Source organism: Megalopta genalis, unplaced genomic scaffold (assembly GCF_051020955.1).
Source record: "Megalopta genalis isolate 19385.01 unplaced genomic scaffold, iyMegGena1_principal scaffold0194, whole genome shotgun sequence".
NCBI classification, from domain to species: Eukaryota; Metazoa; Arthropoda; class Insecta; order Hymenoptera; family Halictidae; genus Megalopta; species Megalopta genalis.
This window is the reverse complement of record NW_027476263.1, coordinates 61,258-81,038: the sequence shown is the minus strand read 5'-3', so window position 1 is coordinate 81,038 and position 19,781 is coordinate 61,258. Positions and strand designations below refer to the sequence as shown.

The window sequence follows — 19,781 nt, the reverse complement described above, 5'->3', positions numbered from 1 at the left end:
CCATGCCAATTAAATGGTTTAGCTTCAAATACTTGCGATATACATGATTTAGTTTCAACTGCATGCGAAACAAACGAGTTAGCTTCAAATCCATGCGAAACATATGATTTAGCTTCAAATCAATGCGAAGTAGAAGGCTGAGCTTCAAATCCATGCGAATCAAATGGTTTAGCTTCAAATACTTCTGATATACATGATTTAGCTTCAATTGCGTGAGAAACAAACGAGTTAGCTTCAAATCCATGCGAAACATATGATTTACCTTCAAATCAATGCGAAGTAGAAGGCTTAGCTTCAAATCCATGCGAATCCAATGGTTTAGCTTCAAATACTTGTGATATACATGATTTAGCTTCAATTGCGTGAGAAACAAACGAGTTAGCTTCAACTACAAGCGAAACACATGATTCAGGTTTCAAATCAAAGCGATATTGAAGGCATGGCTTCATATCCATGTCAATCGAACGGTTTATCTTCAAATACTTGTGATACACATGATTTAGCTTCAACTGCATGCGAAATAAACGGGTTAGCTTCAAATCAATGCGAAGTGGAAGACTTATCTTCAAATCCATGCGAAACAAATGGTTTAGCTTCAAATACTTGTAATATAGATGATTTAGCTTCAACTGCATGCGAAACAAACGAGTTAGCTTCAAATCCATGCGAAACACATGATCTAGCCTCAAATTTATGCGAATCAAATGGTATAGCATCATAGCTTCATATTCTAGAGAAACAGATCATTTAGATTCAGATACATGTGACAAACATGATTTAGCTTCAACTGCATGCGAAACAAACGAGTTAGCTTCAAATCGAAGAGAAACACATGATTTAGCTTCAAATCAATGCGAAGTAGAAGGTTTAGCTTCAAATCCAAGCGAAACAAATGCTTTAGATTGAAATACTTGTGATATACGTGATTTAGCTTCAACGGCATGCGAAACAAACGAGTTAGCTTCAAATCCAAGAGAAACACATGATTTAGCTTCAAATCAATGCGAACTAGAAGGCTTAGCATCAAATCCATGCGAATCAAATGGTTTAGATTCAGATACTTGTGATAAACATGATTTAGCTTCAACTGCATGCGAAACAAACGAGTTAGCTTCAAATCGAAGAGAAACACATGATTTAGCATCAAATTCAGGCGAAACACATGGTTTAGCATAATATTCATGCGAAACAGATGGTTTAGATTCAGATACTTGTGATAAACATGATTTAGCTTCAACTGCATGCGAAACAAACGAGTTAGCTTCAAATCAATGCGAAGTGGGAGGTTTATCTTCAAATCAATGCGAAACAAGTGATTTAGCTTCAAATAGTTGTGATATACATGATTTAGCTTCAACTGCATGCGAAACAAACTAGTTAGCTTCAACTTAATGCGAAGTAGAATGCTTATCTTCAAATCCATGACAATCATACGGTTTAGCTTCAAATACTTGCGATATACATGATTTAGTTTCAACTGCATGCGAAACAAACGAGTTAGCTTCAAATCCATGCGAAACATATGATTTAGCTTCAAATCAATGCGAAGTAGAAGGCTGAGCTTCAAATCCATGCGAATCAAATGGTTTAGCTTCAAATACTTCTGATATACATGATTTAGCTTCAATTGCGTGAGAAACAAACGAGTTAGCTTCAACTACAAGCGAAACACATGATTCAGGTTTCAAATCAAAGCGATATTGAAGGCATGGCTTCATATCCATGTCAATCGAACGGTTTATCTTCAAATACTTGTGATATACATGATTTAGCTTCAACTGCATGACAAACAAACGAGTTAGCTTCAAGTCAATGTGAAGAAGAAGGCTTAGCTTCAAATCCATGCGAATCAAATGGTTTAGCTTCAAATACTTGTGATATACATGATTTTGCTTCAATTGCATGCGAAACAAACGAGTTAGCTTCAAATCAATGCGAAGTGGGAGGTTTATCTTCAAATCCATGCGAAACAAATGGTTTAGCTTCAAATACTTGTAATATAGATGATTTAGCTTCAACTGCATGCGAAACAAACGAGTTAGCTTCAAATCCATGCGAAACACATGATCTAGCCTCAAATTTATGCGAATCAAATGGTTTAGCATCATAGCTTCATATTCTAGAGAAACAGATCATTTAGATTCAGATACTTGTGATAAACATGATTTAGCTTCAACTGCATGCGAAACAAACGAGTTAGCTTCAAATCCAAGTGAAACACATGATTTAGCATCAAATTCAGGCGAAACACATGGTTTAGCATAATATTCATGCGAAACAGATGGTTTAGATTCAGATACTTGTGATAAACATGATTTAGCTTCAACTGCATGCGAAACAAACGAGTTAGCTACAAATCAATGCGAAGTAAATGGTTTATCTTCAAATCAATGCGAAGTAGAAGGCTTAGCTTCAAATCCATGCGAAACAAAATCTTTAGCTTCATATACTTGTAATATACATGATTTAGTTTCAACTGCTTGCGAAACTATCGAGTTAGCTTCAAATCAATGCGAAGTAGAAGACTTATCTTCAAACCCATGCGAAGCAAGTGGTTTAGCTTCAAATACTTGTGATAAACATGATTTTGCTTCAATTGCATGCGAAACAAACGAGTTAGCTTCAAATCAATGCGAAGTGGGAGGTTTATCTTCAAATCAATGCGAAACAAGTGATTTAGCTTCAAATACTTCTGATATACATGATTTAGCTTCAATTGCGTGAGAAACAAACGAGTTAGCTTCAACTACAAGCGAAACACATGATTCAGGTTTCAAATCAAAGCGATATTGAAGGCATGGCTTCATATCCATGTCAATCGAACGGTTTATCTTCAGATACTTGTGATATACATGATTTAGCTTCAACTGCATGCGAAACAAACGAGTTAGCTTCAAATCAATGCGAAGTAGAAGGCTTAGCTTCAAATCCATACGAATCAAATGGTTTAGCTTCAAATACTTGTGATATACATGATTTTGCTTCAATTGCATGCGAAACAAACGAGTTAGCTTCAAATCCATGCGAAACACATGATCTAGCCTCAAATTTATGCGAATCAAATGGTATAGCATCATAGCTTCATATTCTAGAGAAACAGATCATTTAGATTCAGATACATGTGACAAACATGATTTAGCTTCAACTGCATGCGAAACGAACGAGTTAGCTTCAAATCAATGCGAAGTGGGAGGTTTATCTTCAAATCATTGCGAAACAAGTGATTTAGCTTCAAATACTTGCGATATACATGATTTAGTTTCAACTGCATGCGAAACAAACGAGTTAGCTTCAAATCCATGCGAAACATATGATTTAGCTTCAAATCAATGCGAAGTAGAAGGCTGAGCTTCAAATCCATGCGAATCAAATGGTTTAGCTTCAAATACTTCTGATATACATGATTTAGCTTCAATTGCGTGAGAAACAAACGAGTTAGCTTCAACTACAAGCGAAACACATGATTCAGGTTTCAAATCAAAGCGATATTGAAGGCATGGCTTCATATCCATGTCAATCGAACGGTTTATCTTCAGATATTTGTGATATACATGATTTAGCTTCAACTGCATGCGAAACAAACGAGTTAGCTTCAAATCAATGCGAAGTAGAAGGCTTAGCTTCAAATCCATACGAATCAAATGGTTTAGCTTCAAATACTTGTGATATACATGATTTTGCTTCAATTGCATGCGAAACAAACGAGTTAGCTTCAAATCAATGCGAAGTGGGAGGTTTATCTTCAAATCAATGCGAAACAAGTGATTTAGCTTCAAATAGTTGTGATATAAATGATTTAGCTTCAATTGCTTGCGAAACAAACTAGTTAGCTTCAACTCAATGCGATGTAGAATGCTTAGCTTCAAATCCATGCCAATCAATCGGTTTAGCTTCAAATACATGCGATATACATGATTTAGTTTCAACTGCTTGCGAAACAAACGAGTTAGCTTCAAATCCATGCGTAAAATATGATTTAGCTTCAAATCAATGCGAAGTAGAAGGCTGAGCTTCAAATCCATGCGAATTAAATGGTTTAGCTTAAAAAACTTGTGATATACATGATTTAGTTCAACTGCATGCGAAACAAACGAGTTAGCTACAAATCCATGCGAAACATATGATTTACCTTCAAATCAATGCGAAGTAGAAGGCTTAGCTTCAAATCCATGCGAATCCAATGGTTTAGCTTCAAATACTTGTGATATATATGATTTAGCTTCAATTGCATGAGAAACAAACGAGTTAGCTTCAACTACAAGCGAAACACATGATTCAGGTTTCAAATCAATGCGATATTGAAGGCATTGCTTCAAATCCATGTCAATTGAACGGTTTAGCTTCAAATACTTGTGATATACATGATTTAGTTTCAACTGCATGCGAAACAAACGAGTTAGCTTCAAATCCATGCGAAACATATGATTTACCTTCAAATCAATGCGAAGTAGAAGGCTTAGCTTCAAATCCATGCGAATCAAATGGTTTAGATTCAGATACTTGTGATAAACATGATTTAGCTTCAACTGCATGCGAAACAAACGAGTTAGCTTCAAATCAATGCGAAGTAAATGGTTTATCTTCAAATCAATGCGAAGTTGAAAGCTTAGCTTCAAATCCATGCGAAACAAAATCTTTAGCTTCATATACTTGTAATATACATGATTTAGTTTCAACTGCATGCGAAACTATCGAGTTAGCTTCAAATCAATGCGAAGTGGAAGACTTATCTTCAAATCCATGCAAAGCAAGTGGTTTAGCTTCAAATACTTGTGATAAACATGATTTTGCTTCAATTGCATGCAAAGCAAACGAGTTAGCTTAAAATCAATGCGAAGTGGGAGGTTTATCTTCAAATCAATGTGAAACAAGTGATTTAGCTCCAAATAGTTGTGATATACATGATTTAGCTTCAACTGCATGCGAAACAAACGAGTTAGCTTCAAATCAATGCGAAGTAGAAGGCTTAGCTTCAAATCCATGCATATCAAATGGTTTAGCTTCAAATACTTGTGATATACATGATTTAGCTTCAACTGCATGCGAAACAAACTAGTTAGCTTCAACTCAATGCGAAGTAGAATGCTTAGCTTCAAATCCATGCCAATCAAACGGTTTAGCTTCAAATACTTGTGATATACATGATTTAGCTTCAACTGCATGCGAAACAAACTAGTTAGCTTCAACTCAATGCGAAGTAGAATGCTTAGCTTCAAATCCATGCCAATCAAACGGTTTAGCTTCAAATACTTGCGATATACATTATTTAGTTTCAACTGCATGCGAAACAAACGAGTTAGCTTCAAATCCAAGTGAAACACATGATTTAGCATCAAATTCAGGCGAAGCAGAAGGATTATCTTTAAATACATGAGAAACAAATGGTTTAGCGTCAAATACTTGTGATATACACGATATAGTTTCAAATGAAGGCGAAACAGACCAGTTAGCTTCAAAAACATGCGAAACACATGATTTAGCTTCAAATCAATGCGAGGTAGAAGGCTTAGCTTCAAATACATGAGAAACAAATGATTTATCTTCAGATAATTGCGATATAAGTTACATAGCTTCAAATGCAGGCGAAACAATCGAATTAGCTTCAAATTCAAGCGAAGTAGAAGGCTTAGCTTCAAATCCGTGCGAAACGTATAGTTTAGCTTCAAATACTTGTTTTATACATGATTTAACTTCAACTGCATGCGAAACAAACGAGTTAGCTTCAAATCATTGCGAAGTAGAAGGCTTAGCTTCAAATCCATGCGAATCAAATGGTTTAGCTTCATATACTTGTGATAAACATGAATTAGCTTCAACTGCATGCGAAACAAACTAGTTAGCTTCAAATCAATGCGAAGTAGAAGGCTTAGCTTCAAATCCATGCGAATCAAATGGTTTAGCTTCAAATACTTGTGATATACATGATTTTGCTTCAACTGCATGCGAAACAAACGAGTTAGCTTCAAATCCATGCGTAACATATGATTTAGCTTCAAATCAATGCGAAGTAGAAGGCTGAGCTTCAAATCCATGCGAATTAAATGGTTTAGCTTCAAATACTTGCGATATACCTGATTTAGTTTCAACTGCATGCGAAACAAACGAGTTAGCTTCAAATCCAAGTGAAACACATGATTTAGCATCAAATTCAGGCGAAGCAGAAGGATTATCTTTAAATACATGAGAAACAAATGGTTTAGCGTCAAATACTTGTGATATACACGATATAGTTTCAAATGAAGGCGAAACAGACCAGTTAGCTTCAAAAACATGCGAAACACATGATTTAGCTTCAAATCAATGCGAGGTAGAAGGCTTAGCTTCAAATACATGAGAAACAAATGATTTATCTTCAGATAATTGCGATATAAGTTACATAGCTTCAAATCCAGGCGAAACAATCGAATTAGCTTCAAATTCAAGCGAAGTAGAAGGCTTAGGTTCAAATCCGTGCGAAACGTATAGTTTAGCTTCAAATACTTGTTTTATTCATGATTTATCTTCAACTGCATGCGAAACAAACGAGTTAGCTTCAAATCATTGCGAAGTAGAAGGCTTAGCTTCAAATCCATGCGAATCAAAAGGTTTAGCTTCATATACTTGTGATAAACATGATTTAGCTTCAACTGCATGCGAAACAAACTAGTTAGCTTCAACTCAATGCGAAGTAGAATGCTTAGCTTCAAATCCATGACAATCAAACGGTTTAGCTTCAAATACTTGCGATATACGTGATTTAGTTTCAACTGCATGCGAAACAAACGAGTTAGCTACAAATCCATGCGAAACATATGATTTAGCTTCAAATCAATGCGAAGTAGAAGGCTGAGCATCAAATACATGCGAATCAAATGGTTTAGCTTCAAATAGTTGTGATAAACATGATTTTGCTTCAATTGCATGCGAAGCAAACGAGTTAGCTTCAAATCAATGCGAAGTGGGAGGTTTATCTTCAAATCAATGTGAAACAAGTGATTTAGCTCCAAATAGTTGTGATATACATGATTTAGCTTCAACTGCATGCGAAACAAACGAGTTAGCTTCAAATCAATGCGAAGTAGAAGGCTTAGCTTCAAATCCATGCGAATCAAATGGTTTAGCTTCACATACTTGTGATAAACATGATATAGCTTCAACAGCATGCGAAACAAACTAGTTAGCTTCAACTCAATGCGAAGTAGAATGCTTAGCTTCAAATCCATGACAATCAAACGGTTTAGCTTCAAATACTTGCGATATACGTGATTTAGTTTCAACTGCATGCGAAACAAACGAGTTAGCTTCAAATCAATGCGAAGTAGAAGGCTTAGCTTCAAATCCATGCGAATCAAATGGTTTAGCTTCAAATACTTGTGATATACATGATTTTGCTTCAACTGCATGCGAAACAAACGAGTTAGCTTCAAATCCATGCGTAACATATGATTTAGCTTCAAATCAATGCGAAGTAGAAGGCTGAGATTCAAATCCATGCCAATTAAATGGTTTAGCTTCAAATACTTGCGATATACATGATTTAGTTTCAACTGCATGCGAAACAAACGAGTTAGCTTCAAATCCATGCGAAACATATGATTTAGCTTCAAATCAATGCGAAGTAGAAGGCTGAGCTTCAAATCCATGCGAATCAAATGGTTTAGCTTCAAATACTTCTGATATACATGATTTAGCTTCAATTGCGTGAGAAACAAACGAGTTAGCTTCAAATCCATGCGAAACATATGATTTACCTTCAAATCAATGCGAAGTAGAAGGCTTAGCTTCAAATCCATGCGAATCCAATGGTTTAGCTTCAAATACTTGTGATATACATGATTTAGCTTCAATTGCGTGAGAAACAAACGAGTTAGCTTCAACTACAAGCGAAACACATGATTCAGGTTTCAAATCAAAGCGATATTGAAGGCATGGCTTCATATCCATGTCAATCGAACGGTTTATCTTCAAATACTTGTGATATACATGATTTAGCTTCAACTGCATGCGAAACAAACGGGTTAGCTTCAAATCAATGCGAAGTGGAAGACTTATCTTCAAATCCATGCGAAACAAATGGTTTAGCTTCAAATACTTGTAATATAGATGATTTAGCTTCAACTGCATGCGAAACAAACGAGTTAGCTTCAAATCCATGCGAAACACATGATCTAGCCTCAAATTTATGCGAATCAAATGGTATAGCATCATAGCTTCATATTCTAGAGAAACAGATCATTTAGATTCAGATACATGTGACAAACATGATTTAGCTTCAACTGCATGCGAAACGAACGAGTTAGCTTCAAATCAATGCGAAGTGGGAGGTTTATCTTCAAATCAATGCGAAACAAGTGATTTAGCTTCAAATACTTGCGATATACATGATTTAGTTTCAACTGCATGCGAAACAAACGAGTTAGCTTCAAATCCATGCGAAACATATGATTTAGCTTCAAATCAATGCGAAGTAGAAGGCTGAGCTTCAAATCCATGCGAATCAAATGGTTTAGCTTCAAATACTTCTGATATACATGATTTAGCTTCAATTGCGTGAGAAACAAACGAGTTAGCTTCAACTACAAGCGAAACACATGATTCAGGTTTCAAATCAAAGCGATATTGAAGGCATGGCTTCATATCCATGTCAATCGAACGGTTTATCTTCAGATATTTGTGATATACATGATTTAGCTTCAACTGCATGCGAAACAAACGAGTTAGCTTCAAATCAATGCGAAGTAGAAGGCTTAGCTTCAAATCCATACGAATCAAATGGTTTAGCTTCAAATACTTGTGATATACATGATTTTGCTTCAATTGCATGCGAAACAAACGAGTTAGCTTCAAATCAATGCGAAGTGGGAGGTTTATCTTCAAATCAATGCGAAACAAGTGATTTAGCTTCAAATAGTTGTGATATAAATGATTTAGCTTCAATTGCTTGCGAAACAAACTAGTTAGCTTCAACTCAATGCGATGTAGAATGCTTAGCTTCAAATCCATGCCAATCAATCGGTTTAGCTTCAAATACATGCGATATACATGATTTAGTTTCAACTGCTTGCGAAACAAACGAGTTAGCTTCAAATCCATGCGTAACATATGATTTAGCTTCAAATCAATGCGAAGTAGAAGGCTGAGCTTCAAATCCATGCGAATTAAATGGTTTAGCTTCAAATACTTGTGATATACATGATTTAGTTCAACTGCATGCGAAACAAACGAGTTAGCTACAAATACATGCGAAACATATGATTTACCTTCAAATCAATGCGAAGTAGAAGGCTTAGCTTCAAATCCATGCGAATCCAATGGTTTAGCTTCAAATACTTGTGATATACATGATTTAGCTACAATTGCATGAGAAACAAACGAGTTAGCTTCAACTACAAGCGAAACACATGATTCAGGTTTCAAATCAATGCGATATTGAAGGCATTGCTTCAAATCCATGTCAATTGAACGGTTTAGCTTCAAATACTTGTGATATACATGATTTAGTTTCAACTGCATGCGAAACAAACGAGTTAGCTTCAAATCCATGCGAAACATATGATTTACCTTCAAATCAATGCGAAGTAGAAGGCTTAGCTTCAAATCCATGCGAATCAAATGGTTTAGATTCAGATACTTGTGATAAACATGATTTAGCTTCAACTGCATGCGAAACAAACGAGTTAGCTTCAAATCAATGCGAAGTAAATGGTTTATCTTCAAATCAATGCGAAGTTGAAGGCTTAGCTTCAAATCCATGCGAAACAAAATCTTTAGCTTCATATACTTGTAATATACATGATTTAGTTTCAACTGCATGCGAAACTATCGAGTTAGCTTCAAATCAATGCGAAGTGGAAGACTTATCTTCAAATCCATGCAAAGCAAGTGGTTTAGCTTCAAATACTTTTGATAAACATGATTTTGCTTCAATTGCATGCGAAGCAAACGAGTTAGCTTAAAATCAATGCGAAGTGGGAGGTTTATCTTCAAATCAATGTGAAACAAGTGATTTAGCTCCAAATAGTTGTGATATACATGATTTAGCTTCAACTGCATGCGAAACAAACGAGTTAGCTTCAAATCAATGCGAAGTAGAAGGCTTAGCTTCAAATCCATGCATATCAAATGGTTTAGCTTCAAATACTTGTGATATACATGATTTAGCTTCAACTGCATGCGAAACAAACTAGTTAGCTTCAACTCAATGCGAAGTAGAATGCTTAGCTTCAAATCCATGCCAATCAAACGGTTTAGCTTCAAATACTTGCGATATACATTATTTAGTTTCAACTGCATGCGAAACAAACGAGTTAGCTTCAAATCCATGCGAATTAAATGTGTTCCGTTGTATGACGGAACCCTTATAAATCAAGCAAGGAAAAATGTTGTCCTCGAGTCAAACATTACTGACCATTTACGTCCATCCCTGGGTAGTGGAAAATCGCCAGATGTGGATAACCCAGGGACCGAAGGCCCTAGGAGATAACGTATTTTGGACGAAGCAATCGAAATGCCAGAACACCCGTAGTAAACAATTTCGTTGAAAGCCATTTCCGACTTTTATTCAAGTATTTTCTTTTATGACCCACAGTTGGTCACCAGATGTCAATTCTAGCCGTTTTTTACGATATGCATGTTCCACCGAGAAGAGGCATTTTCCGGATCATTGTTTGCTACGGCTTATCCTTGGGACACTCGGATTACTTCGCGGGCGTCACCCGAGGGCACGAACACTACCTGCGGGTGACCCTTAGTTTGGGGCGGTCACCTTTCTAATTTTGTACTCCAATCAGTCAGGGCGACCGTTTCCCTCACTCCTCGCAAAAAATGAATAATCCACAAATCCGACTGTCCCAAACTTAGAACACACCCACACCGAACTTACCTCCGAGAAGACACAACACACAACATTCATTCTACCATCAACCCGAACACGAAATAGTCTACACTCTAAAAATTATATATCGATGTGAAGTTGAATGTTCAAATATATTCCAAGTTACAAAAAAACGAAACTCAGCTTATTATCCCTAGCATCTTGAAAAGTCATAGGGAACCGCGAATATCAAATACGCGGAAAATCATTGGTCCTTCGAGCCGGATTTAGTGTTTGTGAATTCAACAGACATCGACAACACAACCAACAGACGATCATTCATAGGATCATAACACCACCAGTATCAGGCCGATCCACGCTAGCAACTCTGAAATCCTACTACACATCCGCCTTCAGAGCTACAAGGAAACAGGAACGTCAGCGAAATCCAATCATTCAATTCTTCGCATCACAAAGGTAGGCTCATTCATAGCATCATCGATTCCCATATCGCGTCCCGTTTTCCTACAATGGCTTCCGCAGACATCCAAATCAGCACGTTACGCCGCAAACGTGGTAATATTATCGGTCAAATTACAACACTTACCAGAGTTCTGGACAATTCACAAGATCCAGATCACTGCGATAAACTATTAATCACAGAACATCTCAATGGACTTGTTAAATCATGGAATCGGTTCGATGATATACAATTTGATATAGAAACGCTAGATTCATCGGAAGAAACGCGACGATCAGAGATCCAATGCGATTATTACGCAGTTGTAGCTCGTGCAAAACGAATTCTTCAACGCGACGAGTCACTGAACACCACGCGCAACAACCTTACTGAGTCACCGGCATCTATCATATCAGCCCCCATAGCCGTAAAATTACCGGAGATGCGATTACCGACGTTCGACGGAACCATTGAAAATTGGTCATCCTTCTACGACCTGTTTTCATCGACGATCGACCGCAACGAAAACCTCACCTCAGTGCAAAAATTGCAATACCTAAGATCAACCCTCACCGGGAAAGCCGCCGCATGCATCAAATCATTAACAACGACCGATGTGAATTATCCTGCCGCGATTGAAATACTGAAAGAAAAATTCGACTGTCCACGCAAAACCCTTTTACGACATTGTGATGCGATTCGAGAGATTCCGAAGCTCGCAAAAGACACCCGAAGCAATCGACGATTTACTAGACACCTTGAATCAACATCTACGCGCACTAAACAATCTCGGGGAACCCGTAGCAACTTGGAACACACTTCTTATATCAACAATCCTATCAAAACTCAATTCAGATACAATTTTGCAATGGGAACTCACGTTACCAGACAAGCAAATGCCATCATACACGCACCTCATCAAATTCCTACGAAAACGAGCAAACTGTTCAATAGTTGTCAACGGAACCAATCTAATCTCCAGAACTCGTCACCCCTCAGTAAATACATCTCCTAAAAGTATCCACGCAAACTACTCGAAGACGCAGACATTTTTCACCGCCAAAACTGCGCAATGTCCAATCTGCAACGGGTCACACATGGTTCGGGATTGTGAAGTCTTCAATTCAGCTTCCCCCACTACGCGATTAGAAAATGCTACAAAAAATTCATTGTGCCACAATTGTTTACGACCTGGCCACACCACCAACATATGCCGCTCGATTTTCACATGCCGAATTTGCAACCAACGTCACCACACTCTTATACATCAACCAAATGATACGGTGAATCAGAAACCCTCCACCTCCGCAACTACGACCACACACACAGCCATATCAACTACAGCTCCACAAGAAGAAATCACTGAGCCAGACCAACCTTTGTGCAATCGGTGACTATTTCCTCGTGGGATCTCAAGGGACAGGGACACTCACAACATTTTTATTGTAGACTCCCAATCAAACGACCTTTTGGTTACGGCAATCATCCACGCTATCAGTAGGACACATAAACCAGTGACATGCCGGGCTTTAATCGACACCTGCTCGACCACAAACTTCATGACACAAGATCTTGCAAAGAAACTCTCCTTACCTCTAAAACATTGTTCCATTCCGGTCGGCGCGCTCGACACTCTCACTACTGTGGCGAAACACATCGTCAAGGCCACCATCCGTTCCAGAATCAAGAACTATCAGCGAACTCTCACCTTTTTAGTCGTGCCCAACATTGCAACCGCAATTCCAGGCGATACAATTGATTGCGCTACCCTAAACATCCCAAGAAACATCGAACTCGCAGATCCTACGTTTCACCGCCCGGCACCAATCGACATGCTGTTAGGGGCCGGCACGGCATTATCCATTTTAAGTGTAGGTCAGATCAATCTTTCACAACCCGATGACCCAGACCTATATCTTCAGAAAACAATGTTGGGTTGGGTAATCGGGGGGAGCGCACCCACATTCAAACCAATAAGAAGTGCTTCATGCCACACACACACATCACTCCAGTTCGATCTCACACGTTTTTGGGAAATTGAAGACGGTCCACAAATACCTCATTTCTCAGAAGCAGAAACAGCATGTGAGGAATATTTCAAAAACACGATCACACGAAACGCGGAAGGAAGATACGTCGTATCGCTTCCATTCAACAACGACAAACCAAAACTCGGAGAATCGAAGTCAGCAGCCTATAAACGATTTCTATCCTTAGAAAGAAAGTTAAAACGAGATCCGGAGTTAAATCATCAGTACGAAGCTATTTTTAAGGAATATTTGGATCTTGGCCACATGTCCGAGATCCCTGATACCAACGAAGGCTATTACCTTGCACACCACGGGGTACTCAAGATGTCCAGCCAAACCACCAAGCTCCGCATCGTTTTCGACGGATCAGCTGCCTCAAGCACGGGTCTATCACTCAACGACGTATTACATACTGGCCCCAAAATCCAAGATGACTTATTGTACATTCTCCTGAGATTCCGCACATATCAATACGTTGTCACTGGTGACATCGAAAAGATGTACCGACAATTTTTAATACGTCCAGAAGATAGGAAATTTCAACAAGTACTCTGGCGAGACCATAACGACAGCATTAAGACCTTCCAACTGAACACCGTCACGTTCGGACTATCAGCAGCGCCCTATTTGGCCATACGATGCTTAACCCAATTAGCGGACGATGAACATCACCGGTTTCCCCAGGCGTCCAAAGTTTTAAAACAAGATTTCTATGTAGACGATCTGATAACTGGAACCCCCACGATCCAAGAAGCCATCTCATTGCGCGAGGAACTAACATCATTACTCAACACAGCAGGGTTGCACATCAGGCAATGGGCATCCAACGACAAACGTTTACTCGAAGATCTACCCGACGAAAACATAAATCAACAATTACATTTAGGCGAATCATCAATAGTCAAAACTTTAGGGATAGTCTGGAATTCAGCAGATGACTCCATCACCTACACTGTTAGACCCATTCTCCACACACCCCGCGCCACCAAACGCTTTATTAGTTCAGAAATTGCAAAAATTTACGACCCTCTAGGCCTATTAGGACCAGTCATCATTACGGCAAAACTAATCCTTCAGGAGCTCTGGACTCTAAGAATCGATTGGGACGAATCCTTACCCATGGCAATACACAATAAATGGAGTCAATATTACTCTCAATTACCTCTGCTCAACCAGGCAAGATTCCGACGAAAAACCGTCATTCAATCTGCATCCAACATTGAACTACATGGGTTCTGCGATGCTAGCGAAAGGGCCTATGGGGCCTGCGTGTATATTCGATCTCAGAACAATCACGGGGAGACAATCGTGGAACTTCTAGTCGCAAAATCCAGAGTCGCACCTTTAAAGAGCAAATCCATTCCGCGACTTGAATTATGTGGGTCGGTGTTGCTAGCATCGCTCATGACCACCGTGAAGAAGGCACTAGGCCTGCAGATCGAACGCACAGTATATTGGACAGATTCCACGATAGTTTTACACTGGTTGAGATCCTCACCACACACCTTAAAAACCTTCGTCGCCAACAGAGTGTCTGAAATTCAATCTACTACAACCATCACAGATTGGCGCCACGTCAGTTCTACAGACAACCCTGCAGATTTGTTGTCGCGGGGTCAAACAATTAAAGACTTTTTACAATCATCCGTTTGGCAGAACGGACCATCTTGGCTCCAACAAGAGCACTCGCACTGGCCTACTTGGGAATCAGTTCCACACACTAACGATCCGGAGCGAAAAATCGCAATTTGCATGGCAACAATTCCTGTCACCAAAGACGCGAAAATCCTCGAACGGTATTCGTCATGGACAAAATTGGTGCGAGTCATAGCACTCTGTCGGCGATGGAGGCCGGGTCGAATCACTAAGGGAAGCCTGACTGTCTCTGAACTATCCCAATCAAGGGTTACCATCCTCAGAATGCTCCAAGAAATGTATTTCAAAACAGAAATACTGGCGCTTCGTCGTCAATCGGATCCCTATCTACACGGAAAACTGGCCAAATTGAATCCATTTCTCGATCAAGACGGACTTCTGAGAGTGGGAGGACGTCTCAAAAACTCAACTCTGACCTACTCGCAAAAACATCCAATTCTCCTTCCAAAATCACATATCACCACCTGCATCATTATGAATGAACACAAGAATCTTCTACATGCGGGAGCACAAACCACGCTATATTCACTAAGACGAACATACTGGCCAATAGACGGTAGAAGTCTGGTATGGAGAACCATTCATGGATGTGTACGTTGCCGGCGAGCAAGTCCTCCATCCGTGGAATATATTATGGGTAATCTACCAATAGCACGAGTGACAGAATCGCGTCCATTCACAAACGTAGGAATCGACTACTGCGGACCTTTTTTTATCAAAGAAAAACAACATCGCAACCGCGGTCGAGTCAAGGTTTATGTGGCAGTCTTTGTTTGTCTCGCAATAAAAGCGATTCATCTTGAACTAGTCAGTGACCTAACCAGCGAAGCATTCATTGCAGCATTACGTCGATTCATCGCAAGAAGGGGATTTTGTGTGAACTTATATTCAGATAACGGTACAAATTTCAAGGGAGCCAATAATGAGCTACGAGAACTCCGAGAACTCTTACGATCTGATGACCATCTCAAAAAAATCAACACCTTCCTCATTGAACGAGCCATCAATTGGCATTTTATTCCTCCACAGGCTCCACATTTTGGAGGCTTATGGGAAGCTGCGGTCAAATCTTTTAAATATCATCTAAAACGCGTCGTAGGTTCCGAGTTACTCACATTTGAAGGGCTTAATACACTGATTATAGATGTCGAAGCTATCCTCAACTCTCGACCCCTCACTCCACTTTCTTCAGATCCCTCCGACCTCCTCGCACTCACTCCAGGCCATTTCCTCATCGGTGATGCACTCACGAGCTTGCGCGATCGCGATCTACAAGGAACCACTGCAAATCGATTATCAGCATGGCAGCGTGTTCAACAATTGAAACAACATTTCTGGAAGCGCTGGCATCGTGAGTATCTGAACGAATTGGCAAATCGCAATAAATGGACCAGGGGTCAACATCCCATCATCGAAGGTGCAATCGTTCTGCTCAGAGAAGACAACGTACCCTCAATGCAATGGCCTCTCGGACGAATCATTAAAACTCACCCAGGCTCCGACGGCATTGTTCGCGTAGTTACTGTCAGGACAGCCTCGAACGTGTTCGACCGGAGCGTGAAAAAACTAGTGCCGTTATTGTGTCAATCGGAGGAGCAACCACGAAAGAACAATTTAACCATGAGAGGACATGAAATATGTGAATAGGAAAAAGGTTTCACTATTGTTAATCTTGTAGGTCTTAAGGCAACACTCCTATTCCATACCAAGCGTCGCCAACATTGTAATGTAGTATTTTAAGTTCCCAATCATACATATCTTAATATTAGCCAAGTAAATTCACACATACAAACATAAACAACCACTCACCATCACACATATCTGTCAACTTGATCTTGATCAGTACCCTCTCAACGGGGGGAGAATGTTCCGTTGTATGACGGAACCCTTATAAATCAAGCAAGGAAAAATGTTGTCCTCGAGTCAAACATTACTGACCATTTACGTCCATCCCTGGGTAGAGGAAAATCGCCAGATGTGGATAACCCAGGGACCGAAGGCCCTAGGAGATAACGTATTTTGGACGAAGCAATCGAAATGCCAGAACACCCGTAGTAAACAATTTCGTTGAAAGCCATTTCCGACTTTTATTCAAGTATTTTCTTTTATGACCCACAGTTGGTCACCAGATGTCAATTCTAGCCGTTTTTTACGATATGCATGTTCCACCGAGAAGAGGCATTTTCCGGATCATTGTTTGCTACGGCTTATCCTTGGGACACTCGGATTACTTCGCGGGCGTCACCCGAGGGCACGAACACTACCTGCGGGTGACCCTTAGTTTGGGGCGGTCACCTTTCTAATTTTGTACTCCAATCAGTCAGGGCGACCGTTTCCCTCACTCCTCGCAAAAAATGAATAATCCACAAATCCGACTGTCCCAAACTTAGAACACACCCACACCGAACTTACCTCCGAGAAGACACAACACACAACATTCATTCTACCATCAACCCGAACACGAAATAGTCTACACTCTAAAAATTATATATCGATGTGAAGTTGAATGTTCAAATATATTCCAAGTTACAAAAAAACGAAACTCAGCTTATTATCCCTAGCATCTTGAAAAGTCATAGGGAACCGCGAATATCAAATACGCGGAAAATCAAAATGGTTTAGCTTTAAATACTTGCGATATACCTGATTTAGTTTCAACTGCATGCGAAACAAACGAGTTAGCTTCAAATCCAAGTGAAACACATGATTTAGCATCAAATTCAGGCGAAGCAGAAGGATTATCTTTAAATACATGAGAAACAAATGGTTTAGCGTCAAATACTTGTGATATACACGATATAGTTTCAAATGAAGGCGAAACAGACCAGTTAGCTTCAAAAACATGCGAAACACATGATTTAGCTTCAAATCAATGCGAGGTAGAAGGCTTAGCTTCAAATACATGAGAAACAAATGATTTATCTTCAGATAATTGCGATATAAGTTACATAGCTTCAAATGCAGGCGAAACAATCGAATTAGCTTCAAATTCAAGCGAAGTAGAAGGCTTAGCTTCAAATCCGTGCGAAACGTATAGTTTAGCTTCAAATACTTGTTTTATACATGATTTAACTTCAACTGCATGCGAAACAAACGAGTTAGCTTCAAATCATTGCGAAGTAGAAGGCTTAGCTTCAAATCCATGCGAATCAAATGGTTTAGCTTCATATACTTGTGATAAACATGATTTAGCTTCAACTGCATGCGAAACAAACTAGTTAGCTTCAAATCAATGCGAAGTAGAAGGCTTAGCTTCAAATCCATGCGAATCAAATGGTTTAGCTTCAAATACTTGTGATATACATGATTTTGCTTCAACTGCATGCGAAACAAACGAGTTAGCTTCAAATCCATGCGTAACATATGATTTAGCTTCAAATCAATGCGAAGTAGAAGGCTGAGATTCAAATCCATGCCAATTAAATGGTTTAGCTTCAAATACTTGCGATATACATGATTTAGTTTCAACTGCATGCGAAACAAACGAGTTAGCTTCAAATCCATGCGAAACATATGATTTAGCTTCAAATCAATGCGAAGTAGAAGGCTGAGCTTCAAATCCATGCGAATCAAATGGTTTAGCTTCAAATACTTCTGATATACATGATTTAGCTTCAATTGCGTGAGAAACAAACGAGTTAGCTTCAAATCCATGCGAAACATATGATTTACCTTCAAATCAATGCGAAGTAGAAGGCTTAGCTTCAAATCCATGCGAATCCAATGGTTTAGCTTCAAATACTTGTGATATACATGATTTAGCTTCAATTGCGTGAGAAACAAACGAGTTAGCTTCAACTACAAGCGAAACACATGATTCAGGTTTCAAATCAAAGCGATATTGAAGGCATGGCTTCATATCCATGTCAATCGAACGGTTTATCTTCAAATACTTGTGATATACATGATTTAGCTTCAACTGCATGCGAAACAAACGGGTTAGCTTCAAATCAATGCGAAGTGGAAGACTTATCTTCAAATCCATGCGAAACAAATGGTTTAGCTTCAAATACTTGTAATATAGATGATTTAGCTTCAACTGCATGCGAAACAAACGAGTTAGCTTCAAATCCATGCGAAACATATGATCTAGCCTCAAATTTATGCGAATCAAATGGTATAGCATCATAGCTTCATATTCTAGAGAAACAGATCATTTAGATTCAGATACATGTGACAAACATGATTTAGCTTCAACTGCATGCGAAACAAACGAGTTAGCTTCAAATCGAAGAGAAACACATGATTTAGCTTCAAATCAATGCGAAGTAGAAGGTTTAGCTTCAAATCCAAGCGAAACAAATGCTTTAGATTGAAATACTTGTGATATACATGATTTAGCTTCAACGGCATGCGAAACAAACGAGTTAGCTTCAAATCCAAGAGAAACACATGATTTAGCTTCAAATCAATGCGAACTAGAAGGCTTAGCATCAAATCCATGCGAATCAAATGGTTTAGATTCAGATACTTGTGATAAACATGATTTAGCTTCAACTGCATGCGAAACAAACGAGTTAGCTACAAATCAATGCGAAGTAAATGGTTTATCTTCAAATCAATGCGAAGTAGAAGGCTTAGCTTCAAATCCATGCGAAACAAAATCTTTAGCTTCATATACTTGTAATATACATGATTTAGTTTCAACTGCTTGCGAAACTATCGAGTTAGCTTCAAATCAATGCGAAGTAGAAGACTTATCTTCAAACCCATGCGAAGCAAGTGGTTTAGCTTCAAATACTTGTGATATACATGATTTTGCTTCAATTGCATGCGAAACAAACGAGTTAGCTTCAAATCCATGCGAAACACATGATCTAGCCTCAAATTTATGCGAATAAAA

General features: G+C 39.0%; 1 protein-coding gene across 1 annotated transcript; it reads left to right on the top strand.

The window, feature by feature from the left end:
• Positions 1 to 11,322: 11,322 nt before the first annotated feature.
• On the top strand, positions 11,323 to 16,585 carry LOC143262699 (uncharacterized). The gene is made up of 2 exons (XM_076528249.1): positions 11,323 to 12,250; positions 12,702 to 16,585. Exons 1-2 carry the CDS (start codon positions 11,323 to 11,325, stop codon positions 16,583 to 16,585), a joined length of 4,812 nt encoding a protein of 1,603 aa, XP_076384364.1.
• The last annotated feature ends 3,196 nt before the right edge of the window (positions 16,586 to 19,781 follow it).